Source organism: Pristis pectinata, chromosome 3 (genome assembly GCF_009764475.1).
Source record: "Pristis pectinata isolate sPriPec2 chromosome 3, sPriPec2.1.pri, whole genome shotgun sequence".
Classification (NCBI taxonomy): Eukaryota; Metazoa; Chordata; class Chondrichthyes; order Rhinopristiformes; family Pristidae; genus Pristis; species Pristis pectinata.
This window is the reverse complement of record NC_067407.1, coordinates 102,406,179-102,423,398: the sequence shown is the minus strand read 5'-3', so window position 1 is coordinate 102,423,398 and position 17,220 is coordinate 102,406,179. Positions and strand designations below refer to the sequence as shown.

At 38.1% G+C, this 17,220-nt stretch overlaps 1 protein-coding gene across 1 annotated transcript in view; it reads left to right on the top strand.

Moving 5' to 3' along the window:
- LOC127567999 (spectrin beta chain, non-erythrocytic 1-like) overlaps nt 1-17,220 on the top strand; it is a 211,368-nt gene that overhangs the window by 153,268 nt on the left and 40,880 nt on the right. Inside the window, 20 exon segments of the mRNA XM_052011244.1 lie at nt 470-628; nt 1,606-1,908; nt 2,122-2,275; nt 2,991-3,861; nt 4,669-4,806; nt 8,104-8,477; nt 8,480-8,652; nt 8,654-8,692; nt 8,694-8,823; nt 8,826-8,860; nt 9,388-9,590; nt 10,968-10,998; nt 11,000-11,059; nt 11,164-11,310; nt 12,097-12,144; nt 12,146-12,313; nt 12,315-12,466; nt 12,523-12,526; nt 14,808-15,032; nt 15,559-15,648. Coding sequence (XP_051867204.1) covers nt 470-628; nt 1,606-1,908; nt 2,122-2,275; nt 2,991-3,861; nt 4,669-4,806; nt 8,104-8,477; nt 8,480-8,652; nt 8,654-8,692; nt 8,694-8,823; nt 8,826-8,860; nt 9,388-9,590; nt 10,968-10,998; nt 11,000-11,059; nt 11,164-11,310; nt 12,097-12,144; nt 12,146-12,313; nt 12,315-12,466; nt 12,523-12,526; nt 14,808-15,032; nt 15,559-15,648 — 3,504 coding nt within the window.

The window sequence follows — 17,220 nt, the reverse complement described above, 5'->3', positions numbered from 1 at the left end:
GTAGTTCTTAATAAGAAGAATCTGGCCCCTTTCAATAGTCTGGACTTTGCAGTTGATCATTTTCCCACAGAATTTTGAAATCGTCAATTGTTTTCTACCCCTAAAACAGCTCAAGATGTCTGTGTTAAGTAGAGTCCAATAGTATTTACAAATCTTGTGAAATTCCAGTATTGTTACAATGATAGATGTTCTTGTATCCATCCATTTTTGCAGACGACTTTGAGCTGATGTTTGTCGTTGCTCAGGTTTGGGGTTGGGGTGCAGGGTCCTTCATGTGGCTGGATCACAAATTGACCCAATTTTCAAACATTTATTTTACTCTACTCTTCTTTGGTCTCTTTTGTCTAATCTTGATAATTTATTTAACTTACCTCCTTCAAATGTTTTTTTTTTCATTTTAATAGAGCAGGGTGAGTTATTTAAACAATTGGTTTGGAAAATTATTGGTTGTCAATATTATCACTGACAGGCCTGGGAAAGACTGGAAAAAGCTGAACATGAGCGAGAACTGGCATTAAGGACTGAGCTGATCAGACAAGAAAAGCTGGAACAACTGGCACGCCGATTCGATCGTAAAGCTGCTATGAGGGAGACTTGGCTAAGTGAAAATCAGCGCCTTGTTTCCCAGGTAATGTTTCACACATTTTTTTCGATGTACTGGGAAAAAAAATATTGGTATCAATTTTAATTTACCTGAAACCAGGTCAGAAGGAAAGCTGAGAATACAAGGGCAGTGGAATGGAAATGTATTTGAAGATAAAACCTGTTTATTTAATGGTTATATAGACGGCTGTTTATGTGCTTAGTTTCTGTACATTTTGTAGAAGCAAGAGGTTTTTGTGTATGCAAATCATCATTAGTTGGCCAAACCTCAAAAGCAGTGAGAAACATTAATTTCTGTCCCTATATACACATACATACATATATATACAAGCTTGTATATTGATAATATTCCATTAACAACAGCTTCAGTTGTATTGCCAAAGCTGATTGTGGTCATGAAAGAGCCAATATCAAGAGCATTCAGCAGCTCCAGCATTCATTTTGCCCCTCTGAGTAGGATAAATGTACACTGTTCTTCTGATTTGCCCTCCAACATGCATCATGAGTTAATGTGTCATGAGAACAGACATTTTCTTCACTGCTTATCCTCCAAAAATTCTACACTTGTATAAAAGTGCCACATAGCTCCAAGATGAATTACTCATCCCAACCTGTCAAGAGGAAGACTTGAAGCATGTTGCAAGCATTACAGGTTAAGCCAACCCTGGCTGTGGTGGTGATGGTGTCTTATTGGTCAATTACTTGGCTTCATTGGCAGAGGTCTGAGAGGAAGGCAATTCCTTAGTAATTGTGACAATTGATTAATGCAATGAAATTGAGTATGTACATATTCAACTCAAACCTTTCTAGAGAGGTTGGATAGTTGAGCTTGATTGCAACTGTGTTGTTCATCTAACTGTTTAAAATTGAAGATTCCTTTGTATGTTTTTAGTCCAGTATTCTAAAAGTGTTTGTTGTGTATGTTTCTTGTCATATTTGCCCATTCTTGCTGAATTTTTTTTAAATTATCATATAAGATGACTTCCAAATCTTGTGCCATAGGACAATTTTGGTTTTGATCTCCCAGCTGTGGAGGCTGCTACTAAGAAGCATGAAGCTATTGAGACAGATATTGCTGCATATGAAGAGCGAGTGCAGGCAGTGGTGGCCGTGGCCAAGGAACTTGAAGCAGAGAACTACCATGATATCAAACGGATCACAGCAAGGAAAGAAAATGTCTACAGACTATGGGAATACCTACTGGAATTACTGCGAGCCCGTCGTCATCGCTTAGAAATGAATCTCAACTTACAAAAAATTTTCCAGGAAATGCTGTATATTATGGACTGGATGGACGAAATGAAGGTATAATAATCAGCTCTTCCATTCCTTTTGTAGATGCCATGTGATTTAATTTTGTTTGCAAAGGATGTAATTAATGTGTTAAAGCACCCTTGAGCTGAGATAAGCACGTGTGCTTGTTATGCAAGATAAGGACTACTCTTTTCATTGCATTCTGAACTTTTATATGTTGTGTTCAGTACATTGAATATACTGAAAGCTGTTGAATTATCACAGGTGCTGTTGCTGTCTCAAGATTATGGGAAACATCTACTTGGTGTGGAAGATCTCCTGCAGAAACATGCACTAGTTGAAGCTGACATTGCTATTCAGGCTGACAGAGTAAAAGGTGTCAATTCTTCTGCTCAGAAATTTGCATCTGAAGGAGAAGGTAAGTTTTATTTTACCTTGGCTCTAAAAGATGGTCTTTTTGTGCCCCAATTATTGTTCATTGTGTAATTCCATTGCATGTTGCAAGATTGTTCAGTGCAAACTAGAAAAGTCCCAGGGATTGACAACATATGCTTTATTAGCTAAATTCAGTCCAGCTAACAAGGGTACTTAGTTTTGCAGAGGTATATAGGGGGACTAAAAATCATTTGGTTTCATTTCTGGATTGCACTTTTGTTAGCTGCAATAATAAAAGGCTTGCCTTGTGCTACCATACTGTACAGACCATGAAGGTGTGGTGCTGATCCCTGATTTGTCTCAACCAATCACAGTCAGGATGCAATTCATAAAAAGTGTGAAATGCCACAATAATATTGTGGATGACATTAGAATCATAGGGCATGATTGAAATGACTCTCTGTAAGAAGTTGGAGTGAAGTAGAACTTTTTGCCTACCTTCATCTCTTACCTAATGGTCAGCTCAGAAGACCAATGGTTCAAATGTTTTCTGAAAGCTACCTTGCTGCAAAGTCAATGGGCGAAATTGAACACAATGTCATTGAATGGCTATTAAACAAAACAGGTGGCAGAAATGGTAAAAGCATTGCAGCTTCACAAAATCCTGCATTGTGGTGGTTCTACTAAGCCAAACTGAAATAGATTTTGATATTAAACAAATGGCATATTGAAAGAAGCATTCCCGTTTCCTTCCCCAGGTTACAAGCCATGTGACCCACAGGTCATTCGTGATCGTGTAACTCACTTGGAGTTCTGTTACCAAGAGCTTTGTCAACTGGCTGCTGAACGAAGAGCTCGTTTGGAAGAGTCCCGACGCCTCTGGAAGTTCTTCTGGGAGATGGCAGAGGAAGAAGGCTGGATCCGTGAAAAAGAACAGATACTCTCAGCAGCTGACTACGGCAAGGATCTGACCAGTGTGATCCGTCTTCTTAGTAAGCACAAGGCATTTGAGGATGAAATGAGTGGACGTCGTGGACCTCTTCAACAAACAATAAAAGAAGGTGATGCAATGATAGCTGAGGAACACTTTGGATCAGAGAAGATTAAGGAACGAATTAAGGACATTCAGGATCAGTGGGCCCACCTTGAGCAGCTGTCTGCAATTCAGAAAAAGCGATTGGAGGAAGCTGCAAATGTTCACCAGTTTAAGGCTGATGGTGATGATATTGATGTATGGATGTTGGATATTCTGCGAATCGTTTCCAGTAATGATGTTGGCCATGATGAATACTCCACTCAAGCCCTAGTAAAGAAACACAAAGATGTTGGTGAGGAGGTTGCTAGCTACAGACAAATCATTGATTCACTACATGAACAGGGACGAAGTTTGCCTGATGAGTACTATAAGTCACCAGAAGTAGAAGGTAGATTGGCTGATATTGAGGAACGTTACAAGGAGTTAGCTGAACTGGCACGTCTTCGTAAACAAGCCCTTCAGGATGCACTATCGCAGTACAAGATGTTCAGTGAAGCAGATGCTTGTGAACTGTGGATTGATGAGAAGGAGCAATGGCTAAACAACATGGAGATTCCAGAAAAACTTGAAGACCTAGAAGTTATCCAACACAGGTAGAGAATAAAATTTTTGTATTATAAAATGGCAATATTGATTGCAATATATGGGAGATTAAAACAGGATGAATTAGAGATGATATATTCTAGGTAGTCTGAGAACACTTTTTCATGCTTTACAAGAAAATTGCATGTTGGCTGCTTCAGTGTTGGAACAAGAATAAATTTAATCAAAACATGATTAAGGTTCATTTTGCTTTTAAATGAGCAGCTTTGAATTTTGAAGTATTGTATCAATCCAAATGCAATACCATTGTCTCAGAAGCCTAGTTATTTATTGCCTGTCCTGATAATAACTTGTTGAAGCATTTTTTTTGTGTAGAGTTAGAAATTTCTACTCAATTAGATACAGGGGTCACTTCAAAAAACTCTGAAGCAAAATGTCACAAATACTAGAAATGCCTATCAGGTAGCAATTGTGAAGAAAGAAATGGTTTCAGAAATTACTTCAGGTCAATAACCTTTGAACAGAAGGGTTAAGTTGAACAGAAATATGTCCACAATTAATGAGCAAGCTAGCACTTGCTGTCACAACTCAGTGCTAGAGAATCTCTGTCAATACCAGTAACATTGTGACAACATAAGTTGTTTTCTTTCCTTGTTAAGACAAAGAAGTTTAAATTAGAATAAGAGTTCTTTAGATAAATAATAAAATTAACTAAATTTAGTTGTTCCAACTATTTCCCCGGATTACTTTGGTAGTACTGATGAATATTTTTTTAGAAGTAGATAATTAATATTAAAAGCCTTTTGGAATTCAGCTTTTGGTTTGTACAGGTTTAACCCTTAGTATTTTTGTTATAGGTTTGAAAGTCTGGAGCCAGAGATGAATAACCAGGCTTCTCGTATAGCAGTGGTGAACCAGATAGCTCGTCAATTGATCCACAGTGGTCATCCTAGTGAAAAGGAGATCAAAGCACAGCAAGATAAGCTAAATACCAGGTATGGGAGTCATATAGTAAATGTCACTGATAGAAATTAGAACTTAATTGTGTAGTATAACATTAAGCATATATATCTGCAGATCGTTCTGCTTTATTTGTGCACATGTTGATTTTTGTGACCACCTTCAACACTACTTGTGCTTTTAGGAAAAGCTCCTGCCTTAGCTGACCACAAATGAGCAAAGAGGTTGGCAACAATTTATGCAAAACCTTCATGTGACATCATCTGGAGAGACAAGAGAAGTCATATAAAACAAACAGCATCTGCAATCAGATATTGTTTATTGAGTCAATAGTACAAATTATAAAAAACTTTTGACAAGAAATGTACCTGTCATTCAATTTTACCACTATGGGGGCTGGCTTAATACTCTTTTCAGGTCCAAACTGCACAGATAGTTCTGATTTCATGCAAATCTGAGACTTGCTGTATTCATACAATCGCCTGCTGCGGCTTTTCTTTCAGCATCCAGACTTGTAATCTCTGGTGTCATCGGTGATCTGTCGTCGGCCCTTCCACGTGCTGCCATTAGGCAAAATTGTTTCAAAACGTACCAGCTTCTACATGCATATTAATGCCACACACCTGCTTTATCTCTTCACCCCTCTATTGTCTCAAAATTGTCTGACATATAGGACCAGACCACCAGAAATCTACTCCAGCTAAATACTGGGAAGGCCAAAGCGGTCTACAGTGCCCATCACAATCCATTCCCTAGCAACTGATTCTGCTCCTGATAATTGCCTGCAGCCAACCCTGAATGTGCAGCCTGAAGTGGCCAGGCACGGTAGTGTAGTGGTTAGCGTAATGCTATTGCAGCACCAGTGACCTGGGTTCAATTCTGGCCACTCTCTGTAAGGAGTCTGTACGTTCTCCCCGTGTCTGCTTGGGTTTCCTCCCACATATGGGTTAGGAAGTTGTGGGCATGCTATGTTGGCGCCGGAGGCATGGCGAGACTTGCGGGCTGCCCCCAAAACACTCTACGCAAAAGATGCATTTCACTGTTTTTTGATGTACTTGTGACTAATAAAGATATCTTATCTTATAAAGTTCAATATTGAGGCAAATGTGACACCAAGTTCATGGTGTCACTAGGTTCATGGTTTCTCCCTCTGTGTTATTGCCCAACTCCTTGCCTGCCACAGTTCTCATGCTGTTGAAATCCTCACCAGTTCCTTTATTACCTGCTATATTTGGTTCTTGAATGTATGCATAGCTGGCCCTGCCCATTATATTCTTTTGAAAGCTCGAGGTCATGCAAAATTCTGAGTCTTTAAACCAAGTTCCATTAGCACTTAACGTTTCTGCTTGCTGGCATATTCTTTAAAGCAACAATTTGATTTTAAAATTCTCTATTTTGTTTGTCTCATGCTTCCACATTTCTGTAACCTCTTCTAGCTCAGTAATATATCAATATTTCATTTTTAATGGTGGTAGGGGAACATAGAACAGTACAGCACAAAACAGGCCCTTCGACCCAAAATTTTGTGCTGACCGTTAGACCTCACCTAAGACTACCTAACCCCTTCCTCCCACATATCCCTCTAATATAAATTCCTCCATATGCTTATCTAGTAATCTCTTGAATTTAACCAATGTACCTGCCTCCACCACCGCCCCAGGCAGCGCATTTCATGCCTCAACCACTCTCTGCGTAAAAAATCTTCCTCTGATATATCCCTTGAACTTCCCACCCATTACTTTAAAGCCATGCCTTCTTGTATTGAGCATTGGTGCCCTGGGAGACAGAAGGGTTCTGAAGGGCATTCCAGAACTTGGGTTCCTGAGACGCTGGTAGCAATTTAAGTTCAGGGATGAGCAGAAGACTCCTCCACTCCTGGCTTCTTTCTCATCAGTGAATTTAATTAATCCTTTTTTTGACAGCCATGCCTTCAGCGGTGAAGACCTCAAGCTCTGGAATTTCCTTCATTAACATCTTTTCTTCATAAGAGATCTCCATAAAACTACCTCTTCAACCAACTTTTTCATCCTGTTTATGTAGCTTGTTATCCATATTTTGTTTAGTAGTACAGGCAATCCCCAAGTTGCAATATGGATCCATTCCTGAGAACCATTGTTTTATTGTTTATCGGAATTTTTATTGTTAGAGTTGAATAACTATAGTGTGTGGGAGAGGATCACAGAAACGGCTGTGATGGGAGAGCAAGGAGGCATGGAAGAGCGGCTGCCATCAATCCTCACCAACTCGGTTTGTGAACTAGTGAATCTGCTCAGTGTTCCCAGCTCTGCTTGGCTTGACCCAGTCCCCGAATTTTGCGGGTGGTGGTGGGGGTAGAGAAGACACAGGGTATGAACCGTTCTCACCTGGCAGTAGGTGCTGCAGCCCCACAGCAGCCAGCAAATCCATACCACCGGTCTCCCAAATGTCCTTCATATGTGTAGGTATCTGTAAGTCAGGAGTTCATAACCCAGGAGGGCCAGTACATTTGGGGCATTTTTTTGTCATGCTAATGGGTGATGCTGACAATAACTGTTGGGCACAGTCACTGATGAATCACGCGATGAGAGCAAACCAATAATTTTTGAACTGAGATGGCATTTTGTATATCTGTAATTCTTATCCTCAGAATAAAATGCATTCGTAGGACTGAGTCTTGGGTATGCATTGTGATATAAATCAATCTGTAGTTTTTTTGGTTGGATATGAGTATGACTTCAGCTTCACTATACAGTGTTAAGAGTCCTTTGTGTTTGTCTACATGATGGAAGATTTGTGTTCACTGGTTACCTAACAACACAATATCGGCAATTATATCACCTGTTTCATGGGTGGATCAAGTAAGTTTCATTCTTCATTCAAGATGTTTTCAGTTTATTATAGAATTAATGTTTTGATGTGTCAAAATTGGCATAGAAAGGTATGTTTAAGTCTAAATTAACACTTTACAAGCTTAAGTGTATAGACTTTATGGCTTCAGTTTTAAATGTTCCTTCCTCTGCCCCCACCCCACTCCACACTACCTTCTCGTGGTGAGAACCAGGGTGGTGGTGGAATTTAAAATCCGTCATTTACAGTCACTAATCCCATTTGGTTTCCACCATATTCCCATAGTAATCTGTCCTTTTGAGCAGAACACCCAAAGGAAGAAAGCAGGATCCAAGTTTAAATTTACAGGTCAGGCACAGTAGTATGATTCTGATGCGATCTGCGGTTTCAGAATGAGATGGTGTGGTTAAGGGAGCACAGGCCACCCACTAATCTTTCAAACTTTAATGTTGGCCAGTGCAAGCGCATTTATCTGAAAATTTGCTTCCATTTTGCATAACTTCTAGGTGGAGTCAATTCCGTCAACTAGTGGACCAAAAGAAAGATGCACTCAATTCTGCACTCAGCATTCAGAACTACCACTTGGAATGCAATGAAACGAAATCCTGGATTAGGGAAAAGACCAAAGTCATTGAGTCCACGCAAGATCTGGGCAATGATCTTGCTGGTGTCATGGCCCTCCAAAGGAAATTAACTGGAATGGAACGTGATTTAACAGCAATTGAAGCTAAACTAGAGGACCTGCAGAAAGAAGCTGAAAGACTAGCTGCTGAACATCCTGACCAGGCACAAGCTATTATGAGCCGTCTTGCAGAAATCAGTGATGTCTGGGAAGAGATGAAATGTACTCTAAAGAATCGAGAAGAATCACTTGGTGAAGCAACAAGCTTCAGCAATTCTGCGTGAATTTGGATGACTTCCAGTCCTGGCTATCAAGAACCCAAACTGCTATTGCTTCTGAAGACATGCCTAACACCTTGGCAGAAGGAGAAAAGCTGCTCACTCAGCATGAAAACATCAAGAATGAAATAAATAATTATGAGGAAGACTACCAGAAAAATGCGAGACATGGGTGAAATGGTAACACAGGGACAAAACAGATGCACAATATATGTTCTTACGCCAGCGCCTGCAGGCTTTGGACACTGGATGGAATGAACTGCACAAGATGTGGGAGAACAGACAAAATCACCTGTCCCAATCTCATTCGTACCAATTGTTCTTAAGAACACAAAGCAAGCAGAAGGATTCCTAAACAACCAGGTAAGATGAGAATCTTGTGTTTAATTTTGACTTTCAATTCCATCTTGGTATTTGTTCTGATAGAGAAGTTTGCTTGTAACACAGTTAGATTTTTCCTTGTCTTTAAAACAAAAATAGACAATTTTACCTAAATCTGATGAAAACTACAAGCAGCCAACAAAAAAAATCCAGTTATCCACTGTCTTAACCTGCTCTTTTTCAGTCCAGATCAGTAGAAAATATTTAACTGAGCAGATGCAGACAGCAGAATAGATGAGATTCTTCTGTGGTGAAGGGTTTTGTTTCACTTTCACACTAGGCTCTTTCAACATCCATTATTCAAATTAAATGGGTTGAAATTAAAACATGGAGGCATGACTTGTGTGAAGAGAAAGCTGTAAGAATTTGGAGAATAGTGCTATAATCCATACTGCCCCAAAAAAAAACTCATTGCAAGCAAAAAAGACCTCAACGCTGATAGTTTCTGTGAAATCAATGAACAGTAAAAATGTTAAACTAAGAAGTTATTTGATTTATTTTAAACAAAGGAATATGTGTTGGCACACACTGAAATGCCCACAACATTAGAAGCTGCAGAAGCTGCCATTAAGAAACAGGAAGACTTCATGACTACAATGGATGCTAATGAAGATAAGATCAATGGAGTGGTGGAGACGGGCAGGCGACTAGTCAGTGATGGGAATATTTATTCTGACAAAATTCAAGAAAAAGTTGACTCTATTGATGAAAGGTAAAGAAAAATATCACTATGATTCAGTCCCTTTAGAAAATGATAAGTTAATACTTTGTATGCATGAAGTAATTGCACTGAAAATTTACTTTCCAATTGTTAACTAAGTTTTTTTACAGTACATGTTTTCTTATGGTGAAGCTTTGTTTCTTTGGAGAATTTATTTTGAAGGGAATATCTATTGAATGCCATTTGCAGTACAAGTTCTAGCCATTATTTAGCAAGATCTTCCAGAATCATTTAAGGTGGCACTGTTAGAAATATTAATTAAGTATTAATTATTAATTAATTAAGTATTCACCATTATGAAAAGAAAGTACAAAGAAGATACTAGAAATTATTGTACTATCACATTATAAGAAGGTATTTTCACAGTGCTCTCGGAATAAGTTCCAGGATTTAGACCCAACGATGATGAAGGAATGTCAGTACATTTCCAAGTCACGTTGTGCTACTTGGAGGGGAGCTTGCAGCTGGTGATATTCTCATGCACCTGGAGTCCTTGTACTCCTGAATGGTAGAGTATGGGTTTGGGAGATACTTACAAAATAACCTACATGAGTAACTGCTGTGCTTTTTGTAGGTGGTGCACACTGCAACGACTGGTCTAGGGAATAAATATTTAGAAAGGCTCATGTGGCACCAGTCAAGCAGGTTGCTTTGACCTGATGGTGCTGAGCATCTTGAGAATTGTTGGACAGGCTTTTGTCCTGGCAGGTGGAGAGTCATGCTCTCTTAACTTTTTTTGTTGATTTGCCCCCGGCTACATTTTAGATTTAGTGTAATGAAGGGTGTTGATAATCAACCAGTAATTGTAAAAGAAAATAATTTAGCTCTCAGAATCACAACAGATAGCTCAAGAAACCACTACCTGCTTGCCGCTTATCCATCCCTGCCCCTGCCCACACCATCAAGAACAAAAAAAAACTTGCAATCTGAAGCTTGTATGATTATCAAACTTGAAATTATAAGGAGTGCTGTCGAATCATTTTTCAGTGTGGTGTTTGCTGTCAATTGATGCAGTTTTCTGTTTTTAGGGCCTTTACTATGTAATCAGAGCCCATTCTCTTCATTGTGCCCCAGGTTTGACCAAATAACTTAGCATGAGAAAGTTTTGGAGAGTTGGTCTAACATTCAATTGACAGTCACCAGAATTGCAAGTCAGTCCACATTTCCCTCACAGAGGGCAGTTGCTAAATATGAATTTTAGAGGTCAGGATTCACATTCAAGGGGTAACAGTATTTAAAGGGATTCTTAATTAATGTTCTTTCTTAAACTTTTCCAAACTAGCTAGCCAAGAATTCAATGAGTTCTAGATAACAGTCCGGATTCCACTTATATTTTTATTTAAATGTTGTCATTAAATCAACTTCCAGACACAAGAAGAACCGTGAGGGTGCCAGTGAAACTTCTAATGCGTCTGAAGGACAATAGAGATCTACAGAAATTTCTTCAAGACTGCCAGGAAGTAAGCTTGTTGCACAATTAACCAAGTAGCAAAATGTTCCTTTGAATTTTAATATTTCATGTTGTAGGTTTTATATTTCTTAAACACACATTTTTGTTTTATAGCTGTCCCTTTGGATCAGTGAGAAAATGCTTACTGCCCAGGACATGTCCTATGATGAAGCCAGGAATTTGCACAGCAAATGGCAAAAGCATCAAGCTTTTATGGCAGAGCTTGCATCAAATAAAGAATGGCTGGATAAAATTGATAAAGTATGAAAGTATCTCTGTTATTCCAAAATTTGTTTTTTTGTAATAAATGTGCAGCTTGGATGTTATTTCTTTCAGTTTACAATTAGAGGGCCAGAACCACCTGCCAACCTAGTGAATAGTACCAAAATAAATCATTCTGCAATGATTTTTTGTATAAACCATTAGTGGTCATAATGTAGCTTTTTCCATTATGGCTTGAATGACTCCAATGTTCAGTACTTGTTTTATTATCTTGAATGGCTGTCATGCATTAGTAATACTAATTCTGTACAACCGATGTAAAGATGCAAAAGCTAATGTTATCCAAAGGACTGCTTATTGATCTGATTCTTCATCTCTGTCCACCCAGTCTTCCAATTGGGTAGAAAGACAGTCTATAAAAAGTAACCAAGATTATCTTATCCTTCTGTGTTTTTTTTCTACTTACATCCTCTGTGGTTAAATGTCAAGTGTCAGATGGTGTTCCCTTCATTTGCCATATTGAAAATGAGAACCCTCTTCACCATGAATAGTTTTGTGTGGTCCAACACAGATTTTCTACTATTGCTATCCATTCAGATTTGCTCTGTTTGTTGGGTTTTGAGATTCCATAGTGGATAATCAGCCTTCAAAATGGCACAATATAGATGTGAAGGTTCCCCATTAATTCATAGAAAAATACAAATGCAGATGAATTTAGTAGCTAATACTTTATAATGCATCTTCATTGGATTTCTACAGTTACACTGATTATTTGGTGTGAAAATAAGTTGGATTGGTGAATATCTATTTTGTTTTATCATTTAGGAAGGAATGCAGCTGATTGCAGAAAAGCCAGAGACTGAAGTGGTTGTGAAAAGAGAAGCTCACAGCTCTGCACCATCTGTGGGAAGAATTAGAATCTACAACACAGGCCAAAGCTCAGCGTCTGTTTGATGCCAATAAAGCAGAACTTTTTACACAGAGCTGCGCTGATTTAGACAAATGGCTGCACAACCTGGAAGGGCAGCTCCAGTCTGATGATTTATGGCAAGGATCTTACCAGTGTCTCTATCCTGCTCAAAAACAACAGGTATATTACCATTATATTGTTACTTTTTGCAAGGGAGCATGGATCAGATGAGCTGAACTTTCAATGTCTTTTTCTTCTTTGTAAGTCTACCATTTCAATCTCCACGTAAATACAGTTTGTGTAAGGCACCTTGATGAAGCATAAATGTTGATAATTCACAGACAGGTGAGTCTCACTTCAGTTGCAGCAGCTTCAGTGATTCAGATTATACTTTCATCCATAAATGACGATATGTAAACACTGTCCCTCAACATGAAGTGAAAATTTGTGCAGTATCGTTTTCCTTTACAATTGTTCTCTGTTTCATGTCCACTTTTGACAGAATGATGGTGGTACTTTTTTTACTGTTAAGATGTTTCTGCCTTCTCGGTAATTCTTCAAGATTGTTTCATTTGCCTCTAAGTTAGTAAAATACAGCAATGCTAGGAAAAGTGGACAATTAATCCTTTTTTTAATTGTTGCTTCAGCAACTGGTTCTTATCTTTTCCTCTGTGTGCTCAATTTTGAAAGCAGCGATTAAGACAACTTTAAACTCTGATTTTCACTTTACTTGTCATTTATTACATAACAGAACCAGCATTAACAATGATATCTTTATAGTAAATAGTTACATTAGCTCATGATAGTGTATGATATAGCAAGCCAGATCTGGCTCACACAAATCTGGCCCATGCCTGGATTTTCTAGCTGCAGTTCTCCCCCACCTTACTTGCCTGATCAGGATGCAGTGGCAGCAGACTCTTCAGCAGTCAATGGGGGGGGCCTTGCTCCTGACAGCCAGTAAAACCCTATCACTAGTTTTGATAGCTGTCAAAGTTGAGTAATTTTAAATGTCTCTGACGTTTAAAGCAGTTAAAATTTAAGAAAACAACTTGGAGGGGGTGCAGGGGGTGGGGGGTGGGGATGTGCAAGTAAGAGTATTAACCAAAGACACACAAATAATTAAACACACAAGAAAATAACATGGTAAAATAAAAGGGCCTTGGACCCAAGAGGTTACTGTGTATTTCTTTCCATTGATGCTACCTGACCTACTAAGTGTTTCCAGCAAGACAGAAAAGGAGCTGGAGTCGCCCACCTGGGCCCTCAAGCATGCTTCTCCATTTAATGTGATCATGGCTGATCTGTCCTCTTCTGTGCCCGTTCTACATAGCCCTTTGAATTTTTCAATTCAAAAAAAATTACCTACCTTCTCTTTAACCTCGGTGATGCTCCACAGCCCTCCAGGATAGAGAATTTCCAGAGATTTGACGCCCTCTACAAGAAGAAATTCCTATGCACCTGTTTTCAGTGACTCCCACCTTATCCTGTAACTTTGTCCCTTTTGATGAAAACTCTCCCATTAGTGGAAAAGAATAATTAAAAACTAAAAACATCATAATTTAAAGAAATGATTAATGGGGTTTGTCAGAGAGACAGTTTCCCCAGTATAATGCTGGGCAACCCCAGTTAGTTTAGATGTTGTTGCTGGATTCCATGTGGAGTCCATGAGCAGAGAGGGTTAACAGCTTCAGCATTGTGAGTCCTTCTGAGAGTCCAGGACTTCCATGTTGACAGTACATGGGTAGACATCCCAGATATATTGCCATTTAAATGGCCAAAATAAAGCAGTTGTGTCAACATTTGCCAGTGAGATCCAATCCAATGGTTTACAAATCTGTTAATACTGGGCTTCAATATAATTGAGTGTGTTCAGGAATTCCAGACATGTTGCCTTCTCTTTCAAGATAAAGCATCTTGCCCTTAAAAGGCAGAATAATGAATAGTTTTGAAGTAATTAAAACAATTTAGATATCTGCTTATTAAATTTAAGTTTTCAGCGCTCTTGCCTCAGAATTAAGAAGATACAGAATCCGGTCCCTTTGCTGCGATTTAAGTATATAGTACAGTCAATTATTTATGCACATAGTACAGTCTTGACTTCTGAGTTTATTACAATGGAGAGATTTAACTCCTTCTTTAAATGGGCTGCCTAATCATTAATAAAAAGTCTGTTGCAAATAATCTTTAAGCCGGAGCATGATAAATGTGAATAAAGATGGCTTATCACATTGCAGTATCAAAAGATACAGTCCAATATCAAGATAAATAGTCATCAATAATATTTCTGTTTGGTCAATGTCAGTTTATTTCATCAGTAATTCTTTCACCTATGTGTTAGTCACTTATTTTGGGATAGTTATAACTTGCTCATCTGTTCAATACATTTAAATGAGAATATATTTCATTGAGCTGAAATCTACTTTGATTCTGACTCAAGTGTACAAGATATGTGAATGACCTGATATTGTGAGTGTGCCTGATAGGAAATGGCAATTTACCCGAATTCATGCAAGTATTATTGAAAGATACTTGCTCACTAATGATATGAATAGTGGCAGAGAGAGCAAGCACATTGTTCACTTCATACTACTTACAAACTGATTTTCTTCCCTCTCCTAATTAGATGTTGGAAAATCAAATGGAAGTGCGAAAGAAAGAAGTGGACGAATTGAAGTGCCAGGCTAAGATTTTGAGCCAAGAAGGTAAAGATACTGACGAGGTGGACAGCAAGCGCACCATTGTTGAGAAAAGGTTTTTGCAGTTATTGGAACCACTGCACGAAAGGAAAAAATACTTGTTGGCATCTAAAGAAATTCATCAATTCAATAGAGATCTGGAAGATGAGATTGTAAGTAATAGCATCAGTATAAACCATTTAATACAAAACATATTGGCATATTTTGGTTTGGCTTGCCTAAAATCATGACCTTTAAAAATTTTTTACCTAAATATTCCTTCTTGATCATGATCTTTTTAATTGCTATTTCATTAAAATGCAGTTGCCTGATGACCCTAACTTTCCTTTGAAGTATTTCAAAAATAGAAAATGATTTGTTAATAAACTTATTTATTCCTTTAATTATGCTTGAAAGGTTGCCCAATTGTAAGTAAAGGAAAATCTTCCAATACCAAAGTATAATGCTGATGTGAAATGTCTTAATTTGTTCCATTTTTTCCTCCTTTCTATTGTACAAGGAACATAAGTAGTATAATTAGAAATCAGGAATAATGATCAATTAATTTCTTAGCTTATCATATTGAGGACATGTATGCTTTTGAATTTTATGGTCAGTCTTTATATTAAATCATGACCATATGTTACACTTTAAACATAATTCTAACCATCTTGTGTCATTTTTCTGCCTGTCTTCCAGTTGTGGGCTGAAGAACGTATGCCTCTTGCAACATCCACTGATCACGGCCACAACCTCCAGACTGTGCAAATGCTGATTAAGAAAAACCAGGTAATGTCAAGGCAAAGTATCTAAGAGCACAAATGCTTTTTAAACAAGTACTGCACTCCCAATGAACTTTTCGGTAGGTATTAAACTATATTGTCTCTGTAGCTGAAGTGAGAAAATTCCATGGCACTTGTTTTGAAAGAGTAGGTAGATCCCTTCGTGGATAGGCGCGCATGCATTTGTCGATCAATGCCATCTAAATAAATTAACTAAGCATTAATACTTTTGATAGTTTGATGAATTCATTGCCGCATTTGTTTCTATAATAACTGGTTAAACCTCAAATAATCTTTTAGTTATTAATTCAGGATGTGAAGCAAACTATTTTTCTACATGTACAATGATATAGAAGCAACATATTGAAATTCATCATAATTAATTTGTTGGAACAATTATTCATTAGTTAAATAAAGCTAATTCAGTTTTATCTGCCTAATTACAATAGCATTATCAACCTGCAACAACTTTATTTTAAACTTCCCAAATATAGCATCTTGAATGTTCCAGTTATTTCAGGCAGAAACTTCTGTTGGCAGAAATGCACCACTCTGCATTTCACTGCACTGAATATAAGAACAAAAGTAAATAAATCTTGCTAAGTTGAACTGAATAGATACAAGGATTATTTTTCTCAATAACCCTTTTATCTATTCAGTACAACTATAAGTTTCCCCTTCCCCTCGGGCTTTGAAACATGGAAATCCAGAAGTTCCTCCAGTGGTATCCCGCTCCTCTACAGTTAACATGTTAGAGTCAGGTGAAATCGGTGGTGTAAACTAAGGGTAATTATCCACATTTCACACTAAGAAAGGATGGAAATGATAGAGCTGGTGCATTTGAGACCATTTCAAAAGAAGGAATTAAGAGATAATTATTGCAGAACAACCTGTCTGGCCCTGGTAAATTAAATGGACAAGTGAGGTGCCATATTCCCTCAGAGGAAAATCAGTGCTGCAGACATGAAAAAAACACAAAGTTCTTTCCAATTTATGTTTCTCTTCCTTAATCCCTCCTGTATGTTCCAATCATTGCTTCCTGCTTTGCAATCGAAGTATAATTTATCTATGTTGCGCTTTACTTTCGGTTTTAAGACCTTTGGATAGCAGTAAGAATTCTTCAGCGTGGTTAAAGATTGCTCACAGTGCTTCAGAACTCCTGTCACTGAGAAAAATCTCGATGTGATTCAGTTTGCTATCTGTTGTGTTTAAACTATATTCCATAAAGTTAATTTAGTATAAAATACTTTATCTAATAGTATGGAGATTGCACAGTAGTAGTTCAGCAATTGCAATTTTATTTACATAGAACATTACAGCACAGTACAGGCCCTTCAGCCCACGATGTTGTGCCAACATTTTATCTTATTGTAAGATGTATCTAACTCTTCCCTCCCACATAGCCCTCCATTTTTCTATCATTCATGTGCCTATCTAAGAGTCTCTTAAATGTCCCTGATGTATCTGCCTCCACCACCTCTGCTGGCAGTGCGTTTCACACACCCACCACTCTCTGTGTAAAAAAAAACACTTATCTCTGACATCCCCTCTATACCTTTTCACTCTGAGGAAAAAAGGT